At 33.7% G+C, this 15,582-nt stretch overlaps 3 protein-coding genes, 1 long non-coding RNA gene and 1 pseudogene across 5 annotated transcripts; 1 reads left to right on the forward strand and 4 right to left on the reverse strand.

Moving 5' to 3' along the window:
* Window positions 1-179: 179 nt before the first annotated feature.
* On the reverse strand, window positions 180-5,596 carry LOC143901429 (odorant receptor 82a-like). 2 transcript variants are annotated; one of them, XM_077413756.1, is made up of 5 exons: window positions 4,486-5,594; window positions 1,448-1,547; window positions 1,226-1,336; window positions 531-686; window positions 180-316 (listed from the first exon to the last, which is right to left on the reverse strand). In XM_077413756.1, the coding sequence occupies exons 1-5, from the start codon at window positions 5,271-5,273 to the stop codon at window positions 263-265; spliced, it is 1,209 nt and encodes a 402-aa protein (XP_077269882.1). In that variant the 5' UTR covers window positions 5,274-5,594; the 3' UTR covers window positions 180-262. The 2 variants fall into 2 exon arrangements, with proteins under 2 accessions (XP_077269882.1, XP_077269881.1); XM_077413755.1 differs by lacking the exon at window positions 180-316 and having other exon boundaries at window positions 330-686; window positions 4,486-5,596.
* Window positions 1,438-4,618, forward strand: LOC143901439 (uncharacterized). Its single transcript, XR_013258071.1, has 2 exons — window positions 1,438-1,771; window positions 1,899-4,618. It is a non-coding gene; the product is annotated as an uncharacterized LOC143901439 (long non-coding RNA).
* A 17-nt stretch (window positions 5,597-5,613) lies between the features above and the next one.
* LOC143901436 (odorant receptor 43a-like) lies at window positions 5,614-9,603 on the reverse strand. The gene is made up of 5 exons (XM_077413767.1): window positions 8,583-9,603; window positions 8,294-8,393; window positions 8,056-8,166; window positions 7,681-7,836; window positions 5,614-7,468 (listed from the first exon to the last, which is right to left on the reverse strand). The coding sequence occupies exons 1-5, from the start codon at window positions 9,359-9,361 to the stop codon at window positions 7,415-7,417; spliced, it is 1,200 nt and encodes a 399-aa protein (XP_077269893.1). The 5' UTR covers window positions 9,362-9,603; the 3' UTR covers window positions 5,614-7,414.
* Window positions 9,604-10,909: 1,306 nt separating this feature from the next.
* LOC143901437 (uncharacterized) lies at window positions 10,910-12,482 on the reverse strand (annotated as a pseudogene).
* A 676-nt stretch (window positions 12,483-13,158) lies between these two features.
* On the reverse strand, window positions 13,159-15,259 carry LOC143901435 (odorant receptor 10-like). The gene is made up of 5 exons (XM_077413766.1): window positions 14,454-15,259; window positions 14,132-14,231; window positions 13,923-14,033; window positions 13,546-13,701; window positions 13,159-13,338 (listed from the first exon to the last, which is right to left on the reverse strand). The coding sequence occupies exons 1-5, from the start codon at window positions 15,257-15,259 to the stop codon at window positions 13,288-13,290; spliced, it is 1,224 nt and encodes a 407-aa protein (XP_077269892.1). The 3' UTR covers window positions 13,159-13,287.
* Between the last annotated feature and the right edge of the window lie 323 nt (window positions 15,260-15,582).

Below are 15,582 nucleotides of genomic sequence, written 5' to 3' on the forward strand. Positions count from 1 at the left end.
TCAATGTATAAGTTTCAAGGCCGCGTTCGGGAAGGAATACGAAAGTACTTTTTTTGTGGCTGTGCATGCAAGTTTTGTAAAGTATTGGTTTTAATTTTTTTAGTTTCAGGGAAATTGTAGGGAATACTATTTGTACTTTCAAGAATTTAATCGCAGAAAATTCTGTTATACCATAATTATTATTATGCACGTTTATTTAACATTTATTCTACTTGGAAGATATTCCATACATGTGTTTTATAACTTTCAGAGTTTCTGCAATTTATGTGGTCATCGTTCGTAAGATATTTAAATATGCCGTGGAAGTTTTGATTACCTGAAATGACGAAATGGCTTTGTTTTTTTGTTAACAACAAAATGTACAATAAATTATTACGTTGTTGAAACTTGCTTTGATACAGTATATTATATCAGATTCAATCGTAAAGTTATTATGTATAATTATTATAACAATTTATGAACGGTAAGAAAGTAAATTTGGTCAAAATTTTATATTCGACGTCAATAACTGTAGTATGTGTGTTACTTACGTCACCAAAGGTCGCTATGGATAACAGAAATAGTTTTCCCGCAGTTATCTTGATAGTGTGACTCGATTGCATGATTATCAAAATGAGACCGAGCGCTGTTTTGTGAGGCAGTTTATACCAATTAGTCATATATGTTATGTCTCCAATTTTTTCACACTATAAATAAATATATAAAATAAATAAAAATATTTAAAAATTTCTTTAAGTATCTGAACATCTAATGTCGATGGTAAAAAGTTATCGTAGGATATAATTAATCAGATTTATTTGTTTGATTCGTATTACTGTAGTTACAGTTCAATGGCTAGTGTGAGTCTGGGGTGCGCGGTTGTACATGCGATAAATTAAATTATGTAGCACAAATATTTACACTGTTACTGCGATTTCTGTTATTTCGATCTCTAGTTAGATCTTCAGTTGGTAACTAACGATGATTTCAGTAGAGATCGATACTGGTTCCAGAAGAAATCGCAATAATAGTATAATTACTTGTACTATGTATGTAACTTGATATTAAAAAATATTTTGATATGTTAATACAAGTATTTTATTTGTTTAAAAATATAATAATAAGATATTAATAATGAAACATTCAATATTTTCATATTTATTTAACAAAGCGACATTGTATTATATTTTATATATAACCAAAATGAATGAATTTTTACACGTCTCTAAAAAATCTTTTTTATTACCTCTTCCGTGAGGATTTCACCGATGTAACAAATTATAAATAAAGTTGTAATCGTTGTCATGTATGTCATAAAATTTGATAATATTTTTGCCTTATTGAACGCACTCCAGTTCTGAAAAATAAATTGCTATCTTTATTTACTGCAGAAAAATATGGTAATCTGTTTTTACGGCATTTCAATTATCATATCTGCGAGAGGAAGTTTTATTTATCTTTAGCATACCATAACAAGGAAATATCCAAGGAAACACATATTTATCGTGCATCCCATCACTATTGATAGACAGGCTTTATGCATAATACTCTCTATTTGTTGTACAAAACTGAAACATATATCTGCAGTTACAACACATCAAGCATGATGGTACGTTTCTTTTGCAAACTTTGTTTTACACGATCTACGATTTGTTAGTATTCAGAATAATATTTTTTTTTACAATCTTTTTGTAATATGAAAGACAGTTAAATAATAGGAATATCTGTGTATATCCATGTGCGTGTGTGTGTATCCATCAGCAATCTGGGGGCCGGTTGTTCCAACCTATTGGTAAATTAACTAATAATTAAATCATATGTCTATCTTTGTTTAATTTGAAGGAAAAACGAAGACATATATGATTAACTGTTAGTTAGTTTACCAATAGGTTGAAACAACCGGCTCTGGGTCTTTTAAGGCACAAGCGAAATGTGTTTCTTGAATTTCTTGGAGAGAAGGAAGCAGCGATTGCAGGTATCCCCTGCTAAGAAATATTTATGGTAGAGGGGTTTTGCTGCGGCGGTGCTGGTTCCCGTCAATGCGTGTTCGAGCATCGCGTAACGGTCCGGGAAAGTTATATAGGCCTGTGCCCTGAATGACTCAGATTGCTGACGGCATTGATATTTATCGTCGTAAGTAAATGTTTTCTTTTTTGTTTTTTTGCTATATTTTCAAGTGTTTGCTAATTAAAGCACTTCTATCATTAGTAGAGCACATTATTTATAAAATGGCGGAGAGAAATGACGAATAATACGATACTTTTTTACTTTTTATTTATAATTTTCTTTTATATTTGCAATGATATTTTATATAACTAACAATTTTTTACAGTAAATGTTTATTTCTAAGCAAAAGAAAGTTAAACTTTATTTTTCTCTGTATTTAGTACACGAATAAACCTCTTTTAAAATTTTACTATTTTTATTTGTTATAATAATTATACTTTTTGAAGTCGATCAAATAAGATTCTTTTGTAAGATCATAGTTTGAGAAGTACAAAACCCTGCAATCATTTTTTAAAATATTTATTTGTTGCAAAGTTACAAATTTTTAAACAAATTTCTATTTTTTCCGTATTTGTGTTCAAATTTCGCTTTATAAGCAAATGGTTTGGCTTTAATATTTGGCTTCAAAAGATATTGTATATTGTAGTAGAGATATTGACAAGTAACTCAAAATTTTTTTATTTTTTGAAAGCTTAGAACATAAAAATAAAAAGAGTGGATTTAAAAGACCTCATTTACACTGGCAGTGTTAGTAAAAAATTGATTGCTGACGGAGGGATGTGCATACACATATAGCCATTATTCTTTGACGCGAGTTATATGTAGATTGTTTAAAATGAATTTAAATAGAATATTTGTATGGAAGTTCTTTTTTTCGCTTTCTCTCTCATGTACACTTAAGTTTATAATATACTAGCTAAGGGGGTTGCCCGGGGCTTTGCTTGGGCGTCTTTTTTTTAAACGACTTTATATGTGTTATTACATTTGTGTTCTAGCTGATCTTTTATCCACCAATGTATGATTTATAAACACATATTTTTAATAGCTTTCCACGTCACCCATGAGGTACTACTATTATTAACTCGTTTTTTTAGTGATGTTCCCAGTAGCCCTAATCTACTAATCGTTTCGACCCTTTGAAATAAAGATAATTTAAGTCGACTTTTGGGACCTTTTACAGGCTGCGCGCGGACCAACGAAGTAAAGAGATTAGCACTAGACGGAGCCAGCTAAAAATCTACCAAAAAGTGCATTTGTTATAGGACTTATAGGACTTCTGAATATCCTACTATATTTTTTGTTTCATTCCCCTTTGGTATCAAAATATATTGATTTTCAGCGTTTTCTATTCTAGATAAACCAACGTAAAGTTTTCCATGTGAAAAAAACACTCTTTTCTTAAATCTATGCCCACATATTTGAAAGTTTGTCCCTGTTATTTATTAATCGTTAACGCAAAAGAAACTTTAACGGGAAATTGTAAACGTTTGAAGGAAAATGGTAGGTCATTTGGGATCATCGGAATACGCGGTGGGATTTTACAATCGACTCAATGTCAAATCGATATTGACTTTGGGAGTTCGGATTATATGGCCCACACATGGACTTCGCATATGGACCTTTGATTGCGTATAGAGCTGGGTCCAAACAATTAAATCTTAAAGAATTATATATAAAATAAAGGTAGAAAAGACTGAAGAATATAATAGAATTATAAACAGCCCGATATCTCAAAATTGGCAGAAGTTAGAGCAACCACGGACATCTCAAAAAATTCAAAATTAAAAAAAAAAAAGAATCCTTTTATCGATTATCGCCAAATTCAATACTAACCTTCTTTTAATGATACTCTATATAAAATTACATGTATAACTTATACATTTTTTAAGCAGAAATTGGGAACTCCTTCACCGATCCCTCCAAATTCAAAACAACCTTTCTTTAATGATACTTTATCCATAAAAAAAAATTTAGCTCAATATCTCAAAATTTACGAAAATTAGAGCAATCATGTAGATTTTTTTTAGATAGAAATTAATACCCTTTTATTATTAACAATTTTTTGAATTCTATTGAATACTTCAGTTTTTTCTATTTTATATATAATATTTTAAGATTTGGTTGATTAGAAAAATCTGAACAGGAAAAGTTATTAAGTACGACTATTTTAAAAAATTTTAAATTTTAAATATCTCGAATTTCTTTTTTCAAATTGGATTGTAGCACAATGGCACACAGCCTATGTTACTCGGGAAGATATAAGCTATCCACCAGTGTAAAAATTTTTGAAATCGATTCAATAATTTCTAAGATTACCCTGAACAATGGAACAAACAAACTTTTTCCTTTTATATAATAACTTATAGTTGACAATATTTTAAGGTTAGCGTAAAATATTAGTTCGTGCAAAGCAATGTAATAGAAATGTTTATTTATCTTTAATACTTAAAAAGAAACTCGCACAAAGTGCAATCAAAACTTTATATCTAAGTAAAATACCTGAGGACTCTCCAATGATGTTTCACGACGGCTCCAAGTTTTTGTTCTGCTAAATGATTATTTTTCTCCTCGGCGAGCTCGTTTAACCACGTATGCAGTACATTCAGTTGACCGCAAGCATGTGCCGCGAAGACGGTAGCGAGACTACAAACAGTTGCTATAGTAGAAGCCATTACAAACGTCGACAAGTATTGCACACCCAGCATGATCTCGTTCGCAGGGCTGAATCTCACATCAAGTATCCTGCTGTACATTGGACATGTCATCGGATGTATCGTAATAGTTTTGTTGCCGATGATAACGGTTGTTGTTTCCATCGCCTTGACCACGTTAAAGATGTACGTACTACCATGTATAAACGTCGCGGATAAGGCGGTCGTTAAGCGGCCGAACTTGGCATATTGCAGCATCACTTTGCGATTATCGATTCTCCGAACGAGTTTCCAATCTGTTTCCATGTGCCGTATGCAACGTTGAACGTCTTTGTTACGCTTAAGTATTATCCAGTAAGATAAGGATCCTGAAATTCTGTTAAACAGCGGAACGATGGCGTGTAATTTAGTCTTAATGTCTTTTTTCTCGAACCCTATGTACAACATGCATGGTATCAGAATGATTGCCAACGCGGTCGAAAAAATGAAGATTTGCATTGACACCGCGAGTTTTTTCATTTTGTTTGATGCGCTCGTTTGCGGCCAAGCACCTAGTGATATGAGAAACCATCGAATTATTCGTGTACCGTAGTCATTGGGGTTTTTGTTGTCTGTTATGTGTTTCGGATTGCTCATGATCGTTTCACAAAGACGACCGATACGTTACTGCAATGATCATCTTAAGTTTTGCTCAGCTATAGCTTAACTAGAGACATGCATAAGTACGCTTGCGCCAGCTTTTAATAATGTTTTGTGAAGCGACGCGTCGATGGCATTGTCCTAAGAAGAGCGCACGCTCGTATCCAATCAATAATTGTACGCAATCAATAATCGTCCTTTACACGCCGCCTGCTTGTCATCAGTTTGACAAGAGACCGCGTTCAGTGAACAGTGTGAAAATACTTTTCCGGAAGTGCCAATGAACTCTCTACTTTTCATTATTTTATATGACACCTGCAATTTATCAGGTGTCAAAACGTTTATAATATGATAAATTACTGTTTGAGAAAAATTCTTGATCTAATGATATATTGTACTATACGTAATAAAGTCCAAAAGTTTCTGGCATAAGAATTGAGTAACTCCGGTATTTACGCCGCAGAAATGAGAAAAAATAGAGAAAATGAAGGTATTTGTATATTGTCTCTGTTGTGTGCCTTTATGCCTTTATTAGTACGTGTGTTGTAATTTCAATTCTTTACTGTTAATATTAACGAAACTGTGAGTTGAATCGATTTCTCAATGTAGTAAGTAACGCGAACATGTATTACGACCTACGTAAAATGATTAGTGTAGGGAATGTAAAAGGTTTAATGGTTTTCATGATATATTTTATTTAATGATACATAAATGTAAAGGGATATTAAGGATAGAATACAAAATATAAGTGCATCTTGTATTTTTTGTTTAACTTGATATCTTATATATCCCACTTGTTTGGGATAAATGACATTTTTAGCGTGCGAGATTTATGTCATAGTATACATACACTTTGTAAAAATCTCTTGTGTCCTCTTATGTCTTTTTTTTTATTGTATAACAATAACCTTTAATGCATCTATCGCGCGTACGTTCGTATATTTCCTTTTTAAAATCTTTCAGTTTTATAATTTTTTTATCATTATTTTACTTTAATAAACTTTTACACGCGTTTTTTTAAAAAATTTTTTTTTGTTAAATACAAAGATTAATTATTTCATATTTGTAATTTTTTAAAAGTATGTAGTAGAGAAAATAAAGTTTTTATTGGTATAATTTATTTGCCTTAAACATAGTAAATAGTACTTGATAAATTAAGTTTTTTTCAAGTGCGGCGTATATACCGGAGTTACTCTACATGAAAAGTGCGATAAAGTGAAAGAACTATTTTTATTTTTTTAATACATTTATCTTTTATTTAATTTTTTTTACTAATAAAATACAATTTGTTTGTACAACTGACAAATTATTCTGCATTTTTTCCGTTAAAATGGGTTATGCATTTGCACGGAGATCATTTCTTTCTTATTGCTAAAATTATTCTAGAAAGTTTATTGTCTGTTTACGTACCTCTATACTCTGAGATGACGCTCCACAATAACATATAACGTTTCCATTCGGTTATATGATTTATACCTTTCTGGTTTTTACAAATTCATGTACTGTATTGCACGTTTAATTAAACACAGGCATCGCAAAGACGGCAGGTTGCAGGCACCGGCCGTATTAGATGTAGATGATATCACTATAAATGCTGACAGGAATTGCACAACCTATGTGCTGTAACACTACAACATGTTTTTATAATTGTGGCATGTTTAAATGTGACGTCTTTGTAATTTTAATTTTTAATTTTTTTAGTTTCAGGAAAATTGTGAGAGATACTATTTGTACTTTTAAGAGCTTAATCGCAGAAAATTTTGTTGTACACTGTGAAATGTTAAAGATTGAAATTTAAACCTTGAATCTTGAATTAGATAATATTTTGTTATTTTTAACTACCATGTGTGTCAAAATTTTTTTTAAACATAATATTATTATTGTAACTCTATTGGTTTAGTCAAATTAACATTGTTTTAGTTAAATTAACTATCTATTGAGTAGGAACAGTGACGACCTATAGGAATGGTTAAAAATTAAGTTTGTTGAAAATTATACTCAAATTGAGTATAATTTGACCCTATGAATTGTCATCATAAATATTATTAAATTTGTTTATTTAACATTTATTCTTTATTTTTTTAACATTTGGAAGATATTCCATACATGTGTTTTATAACTTTCTGAGTTTCTACGTTTTATGCTGTCATCGTTCGTAAAATATTTAAATATGCTGTGGAAGTTTTGATTATCTGAAATGATAAAATACCTTGTATTTTGCTAACAATATTGGTACAGCAAAGTATTACATTGTTGACATTTGTTTCGATATAGTATGTTGTGTATTAGATCAAGTCGTGAAAGCATTATACAATTATTATAACAATTTATTAACGATAAGAAAGCAAATTTTATCAAAATTTTATTTGACATGTTCAATAACTGTAGTATTTGCGTTACTTACGTCACCAAAGGTTGCTATGGATAACAGAACTAGTTTTCCCGCAGTTATTTTGATAACGTGATTCGATTGCATGATTATCAAAATGAGACCAAGCGCTGTTTTATGAGGCAGTTTATACCAATTAGTCATATATGCTATTTCTCCAATTTTTTTACACTAGTAAATGAAAATATTTAGAAATTTCTTCAAGATTTAAACGTCTAATGATAAAAACATTAAAGGTTATGATTAATTATATTTATTTGTTTACTACGTATTATTGTAGTTACAATTCAGTGGTTAATGTGAGTGTGGGTTATACTTGCAATAAATTAAATTATGCAGTACAAGTATGTACAAACTATTATTGCGATTTCTGTTATTTCAAGGTATTACCTGTTCCGTAAGGATTTCACCGATGTAACAAAGTATGAATATATTGAAACCTATACATATATATGCAAAAAAATATGATAATATTTTTGCCCCATTGAACGCATTCATGGTCTGGAAAATTAATTAATTAATAACTTTATTTACTGCGGAAAAATAAAAATTAATCTGTTTTTGCAGTATCACATTGCATTTATATTATTTGCGATATGAAAAGGAAATTTTATTATCTTTAGCATACCATAATAATGTAATATCCAAGTAAACACATATTCATCGTGCATCCCATCACTTCTCCTAGACAGGCTTTATGCATAATACTCTCTATTTGTTGTACGAAACTGAAACATATCTCTACACTTACGGCACATTCAGACGTGATGCGTTTCTCTTATAAAACTCATTTTAGATCTACGTTTTATCTACGATTTGTGTTACATGCAGTATTTAGAATATTTTTTTTTACAATTTTTTTACTGTATAATTTGAAAAATAAAATAACATTTAAACAATTGGCATACGTAAAATACCTTAGGACTCTCCAATGGTGTTTCACGACGGCTGCAAGTTTTTTGTCTGCTAAATTATTTTTCTTCTCCGCGAGCTCGTTTAACCACGTATGCATTACATTTAGTTGACCGCAAGCATGCATCGCGAAGACGGCAGCAAGACTGCAAACAGTTACTGTAGAGGAACTTATTACAAATATCGAAAAGTATTGCACACCCATCATGATCTCGTGCGCGGGGCTGAGTCTCGCGTCAACTATCTTGCTGTACACTGGACATGGCAACGGATGTATCGTAATAGTTTTGTTGTCGACGATAACGGTCTTTGTGTCCATCGCCTTGACCACGTTAAAGATGTACGTAGTACTATGTAGAAACGTCGCGAATAATATGGTTACGAAGCGACCGATCTTTTCATATTGCAACATCACTTCACGGTCAACGTTTCTGCGAACAAGTTTCCAATCCGTCTCCATATGCCGTATGCAACGTTCAATGTCTTTGTTACGCGTAAGTAATATCCAGTAATTAATGGATCCCATGAGTCTGTTAATCAGCGGAACAAGGTTGTTTAATTTAGTCTTAACGTCTTTTGTCTCGAACCACATGTACAACATGTATGGTATCATAACGACCGTCATCGCGGTCCAATAAATGAAGATTTGCATTACCGCGAGTTTTTTCATTCTGTTCGACGCGCTTGTTTGTGGCCAAATACCTAGCGATATTAGAAACCATCGAGTTAATTGTATACTATAGTTGATGTTTTTGTTATTTGTTACGTGTTTCGTATCGCTCATGATTGTTTCGCAAAGACGACCGATACGTTACTGCCATGATCATCTAAGGTTTTGCTTAGCTGTAGCTATAGAGACATGCATAAAAAGCTGGCACTTGCGCCAGCTTTCGAGAATGTTTTTGTAATGGTGCCCGTCGATAAAATTGTCCTAAGAAGAGCGCATGCTCGTGTCCAATCAATAATCATTCTTTACACGAAGCCGGCTTTTCAGTTTGACAGGAGACAGCGTTCAGTGAAGAGTGTGAAAAAACTTTTCCGAAAGTGACAACTGTTGACTTTTTGTTATTTTGTATCGCTTACAATTTGTCAGGTGAAACGTACATATAATAATATGATAAATTAGTGTTTCAAAAAAATTCTAAGATGTAGTGATTGTGATATGCGTAATAAAATCCAAAAGTTTCTGACAAGAATATGTGAAAGGTGATAAAATGAAAGGACTCTTTTTATTTTTCAATACAATCATTTTTTATTTTATTTTTCAAATTAATTATTTAATTTTTTTACATCACTGAAAAATTATTCTGAATTTTTATAAATCGGATTTCAATTTAAAAGATTTTTTTTTTATTTTTAAAATGAAAGTTCAATTTACGTGGAAAACGGACTTGGTTTTAAATAACAGATGGTTAGATAACATTGTGTAAATGTCATTGCGTTGATCATATTAAATGTATATAGTAATGCTCATAATTAGACGTAAAGTGTTTTTTTCGAGAAAACATAATATCTATAACTTACAAATAGAATATAACTATATACATATCGTTAACCACACATCGTTTTAAGTAATAATTAAAAGAATTAATGTTTGTTCTGTTTTTGTCTGTATGTCTGATAATATTATTTTATGTAAAACGTATGATGCCCAAATTGTTCTAAAAAGTTTATTGCCTACTTATACGTACCTCCAATACTCTGAGATGACGCTCCACAATAACATATAACGTTTCTATTCAGTCATATGATTTATACCCTTTTGGTTTTTACAAATTTAAGTAGTGTATTGCACGTTCAATTAAACATAGGCATACATCGCGAAGACGTCAGGCTGCAAGCACCGACCGTAGATGTAGATGACCTCACTATAAATGTTGACAGGAATTTTACAATCAATGTGATTTCATTCGCGGTGATGAATTTTGTTGTGGATTTTGCTATAAATCGGACACGCCGTCGGATGCGTCCGACAGTCACAGTTATAGTTTTTATCGCCCTGGTTGTGATATATACATATAAGGATGCATTGCCATGCATAATCACCGCACAGATGCCGGCGACGAAACGACCGAACTTGGCGTATTGCAACATTATTTCGCGATTTTCAATCCAATTCATGATTTTCCAGTCTGTCTTTACGTATCATATTAATTTACGAATGTCGCTACTCGGTTTGGAAAGCGATCCAATAATTTACCCCGTGAAACAACGGACCAGTGGCGCTCAGTTTTAGTTTTGATGTCGTCTTCCTCGAATAATGCGAATAACGTACATGGTATTATAAATGCCACCACGATTAGACAATATGCGAGTACATGTATAAAAGAAGATCCAATTTTCATAAAATATTCAACTTTAGTTATTTAATTTAAGACGAGTCAAGAGATACCTATGTATCGTGCAATAGGAAAGCCTATTTATCTCTTCTTTGTCCTTTTCTGTTCTTCTTCGGCGATACCAGTATATTTTCATTTTTAAATAATATTTTTCATTTGTTATTATACATATATCATATATGTATATATATGTGTATATATATATATATAATATATGTATATATGTATAAAAAATACATTATTATATTTTAAAAAATACTATAATTTTAAATAATGATATAAGATGAATGCTTTTTCTGCAATTAATTATTTTTATATATACGTCTTTAGTATACTGCATTTTATGTAAAAAAATAAAAAGTCGCATAATGCCGGTGTGCCTTAATTACATATTCACCTTTTTAACTTTTTAGCGTACCGTAATGACGTAATATCCGAGCATACATAAGTTAAACGTACATACATCCTAGCAATTCTACAAAACATATCTGATTCAAAAGTGCTTCTATTCGCGCTACAAAACTGTAAATAATATAAATTACGATCATATTGTTACATATATATAGACATTATTCTTTTTGGAACTGAATTATATTATTCAGAGAAGAAAAGAGAGAGTGAGATAAGATAAATTATTGAATTGGTGTAAAAAAAATCATCAGATCTCACAAAATAATAAAGAATTTTATTTTTGATACATCAAGCAGGAATATCAGCCGGGAGATCTAAAATTTATCTATGTCGGTATTACCTTAATACTCTCAGATGGTGCCATGCTCCACAATGATCGCCAATCGATGTTGCACCGCGCCTTGCTGCTTCCGATCGTCCAGCTGGTCTAGCCATTTCATCAGCACGTTCAACTGGCCGCACGCGTGCATCGCGAACACCGCCGCGAGACTGCAAGCGCCGACGGTGACGGAATTGACGACGATGCTCGAGATGAGCTGCAGCGTTAACGCGATCTCACCCGCCGGGCTCTGCGTGGTATCCACGAACTTGCTGTAACGACGGACACGGTAACACGTGCACCGACACGCTCACGTTATTGCCGATCGTCTCGAACGTCGGAGTCGTGCCTTGCAGAACGCTGTGCGAGAATACGCCGCCGTGCATGAAAATTGCGCACAGTCCGGCGACGAGACGGCCGACCTTGGCGTATCTCAGCATCACTTGCCGGTCCTCGATCTCCGTCACCGTCCGCAAATCGGTCCTCATGTGCTGCACGCAACGACGTATGTCGCGGCTGCGAAACAGCAGGGAGAAATAATTCATGCCGCCCATCATGCACCAGTGACTCAATGGACCCGACGGCTCTTAATTTTTTCTTCATGTCGGTCTCCTCGAACAGGATGTTCAGGATACACGGTATATGACCGTGTAGGCTATCAGGGAGTAGCAGATGATTATCAGTATCGTCGAGACCGCCTTCTCGCTGACTGTCGTTGAGGGTGAATTCGGCCAAGCGCCCACCGGCTTCAGGAACCAACGATTCAACTGAATACTGTAATCGCTCGCGTCCCGGTGCGACTTGACGGATTCACCCTCGGATTCACCGTTATCCATGATTACTCGCGGAACGCGCAGATGCTACTGAATCGACTGTTAAGCGGGAAGCACACACTTCTGCACAACGCATAATGCGTATATAAGCATAAGAAAATTGATTGGTTCATACACATGCGCATAAGGAAATAGACCAATCAGTTTTCTTATGCATACGTATATTATCGTTATGCAAAAGTATGTGTTCCCCGCTTTAGACGCGCAGTTGACAGGAAGTGGCGCCTGCGCCAGCGAGTAACTTGGTAACGTCATAGTTAACAATAGGATATTTGTGCGTCTCGCTAGTCGATTGATACGCACGGAATAGGTACGCTGCACTGTTGAGGGGATGTTTCGCACTATTGAGGAATTGACCACCAACACGTACTTGCAAGAGTATTAATTTATTGTTATTTAAGGTATATGAAAGAATGCAATCCTTTCATATATAATTCAGGTATGTAAAACTTTAGTCATCATTGTTTCATTGTTTTTCGAAAATATTAATTGGAAGAGAAAATATTTTCTTGTGAAACAACAGTCTCAAAAAGAGCAAGTATTTTTATAATAGTTTCTCTTGTAAGAAACATTTATCTTTTTAATGTCAAGAATAAATTTTTGTTGCATAAAACGCGCGATATTGTCACGCGTATCTTTAAATAATATTATTGCATATTAATATATGTATATAATATTTACAGTTTATTTATTAAATATATTTCTTCTATTTTTTTTTTCTCTCTATTATATCACATTTGTTCTATACAAAATATATTTACGATATATACACATTTGCTAATTTAACGTGTGGCTCACGAGGCGGGAGTCATGTCATCGTTCTTAATATATTTAGATATACCACAGAAGTCTTAATTACCTGAAACAACAACGTCTTCCTTCCTATTTATGATATGATTAATCACATTTCGAGAATTGAAGCATTAAAACATTTTAATATGTAAATATCACTCACAAGATTATAAACGAAGAGAAATGTGGAGGAAAATTTCATAATAATTTGTATAAAAAATGTATTAAATTTTTATTAGTAAAATGTCGTTATAAATATATACGTTTTACTTACATCACCAAAAGTTGCGATAGACAAGTGAAATAATTTTCCAGCGGTAATCTTGATAACATTACTCGATCGCGCTATTATCAAAACGAGACCGAGAGCAGTTTTATGCGGCAATTCATACCAATTAGTCATATATGCCTTATCACCGACATTTTTGCACTAATAAATAAATTAATGTATTTTAAAGTGTTTTACAAAAGGATTTTTTATATTGTTAAAAATTTGGAAAGAAATTAAGAAACGACATAAAATACAAAACTCAAATGATTTATGATCAATGATCAATTTGTCAAACATCAGGATAATATTAAATTGCAATATTTTTAAATATAATAAATCGAATGTTTTTTTAAGTATTAATTGTAATTTCGAAGAATTACCTGTTCCGTGAGAATCTCGCCGATGAAACAAAATATAAAAATATTGAAAGCCATAGATATGTATACAATAATAAACGATGTTATTCTCGCTGCATCAAAATCACTCCAATTCTGAAAAATCAGAAATTACACTTAACATTTCATAGACAAAGAAGTTGCAAAGTGTTTTACTGATAACACATATTCACCTGTTCAAGTCTTTAGCATACCGTAATAGAATAATATGCAAGTAAACACATATTCATCGTGCATCCCACCAATTCCACGAGACAGATATTTTGCATGATACTCTCCATGCGCGATATAAAACTGAAAGATTTACATGAAGACCCAACTATTTTTTTTTTTTACATTTAATAAAACATTTGTTTGAATTTGTTGGATTATTATCTACCTATACATATTTCTAAAAAATTAGAAATATTTTATTATCGACTAACGGAAATATTTAAATGGTCAAATTCGATCAAACGGGAATTAATTCGTCTCGTACGGGAAAATGCGCAAACACGATTTTCGACATTTAAATACCTGAGCACTCTTAAATGATGCTCCACAATCGTGGCCAGCTTCTGTTCGGCAAAATCATTTTTCTTGTCCTCATCTTCGACGAGATCGTTCAACCATGAGAACAGCATGCTTAGCTGGCCGTAAGCGTGCATCGCGAAAACCGCCGCGAGACTGCAAGCGCCCACCGTAATCGAATTCACTATAAAACACGACAGCAATTCCACAGCCAGCATGATCTCGTTCGCGGGGCTGAATCTCGTGTCGATGAACTTGCTGTATATCGGACAGGTCATCGGATGCGTCGACGCAGTTTCATTGCCGATGATGATGGTCATGGATGTCATCGCTTTGGCCACGGTGAACAGGAACGTCCCGCTTTGCATGAACACCGCGCAGAAACCGGCGATGAAGCGGCCGATCTTCGCGTATCGCAGCATCACGTCCTGATCGTCGATCTTACGCACCAGCCGCCAGTCAGTCTCCATGTGTTTCACGCATTCGCGAATGTCGTCGCCGCGCGTAAGAAGCAGCCAATAATTAATCGTGCCCATGATCCAGTGGCTCAGCGGACCCATCACGCTCAACTTCATCTGAACGTCTTTCTCTTCCAGCGACACGTACAACATGCACGGTATCATGACCACCGCTATGAGGGACGAGCAAGCAAGTACTTGCGCTTGCAGGGAGACCCTCTCCACCGTCGACATGCTCGCACGTGGCCAAGCTGCGATCGGCATCAGAAACCAACGTGTAAGTTGAAGACTGTAATCGTTATTGCTTCTGTATGTGAATTTGATGCTCGCTAGTACATGTTCGGAGTACGTCATGATTGCTACGCGGAGGCGCACGATGCACTGACTATACGGCGAACGGTGCACTGACTAGAGCTACGTTCAAACGAGCGCGTGCGCGAATCTTTAGAGCGGTTTAATGAACGGGCGGGGTGATACATGTACTTCCGGACAGAGACGCGTGCACATCTGATCGATAATTGCTAGTCGTGGAAATATAACGTTGACCGTTTGGGTGGAAAGAATGCACGGAATTCATGGAAAGATAAAGAATAGTGCAGTATTGTTACTATCAAAAAATTTTTTGTTATTGTGTGTAAATATGTGAATTACGGTACATAAAATATTTGCATCTTATT

Source organism: Temnothorax americanus, unplaced genomic scaffold (assembly GCF_048541705.1).
Source record: "Temnothorax americanus isolate GAGA-0224 unplaced genomic scaffold, ASM4854170v1 Scaffold33, whole genome shotgun sequence".
NCBI classification, from domain to species: Eukaryota; Metazoa; Arthropoda; class Insecta; order Hymenoptera; family Formicidae; genus Temnothorax; species Temnothorax americanus.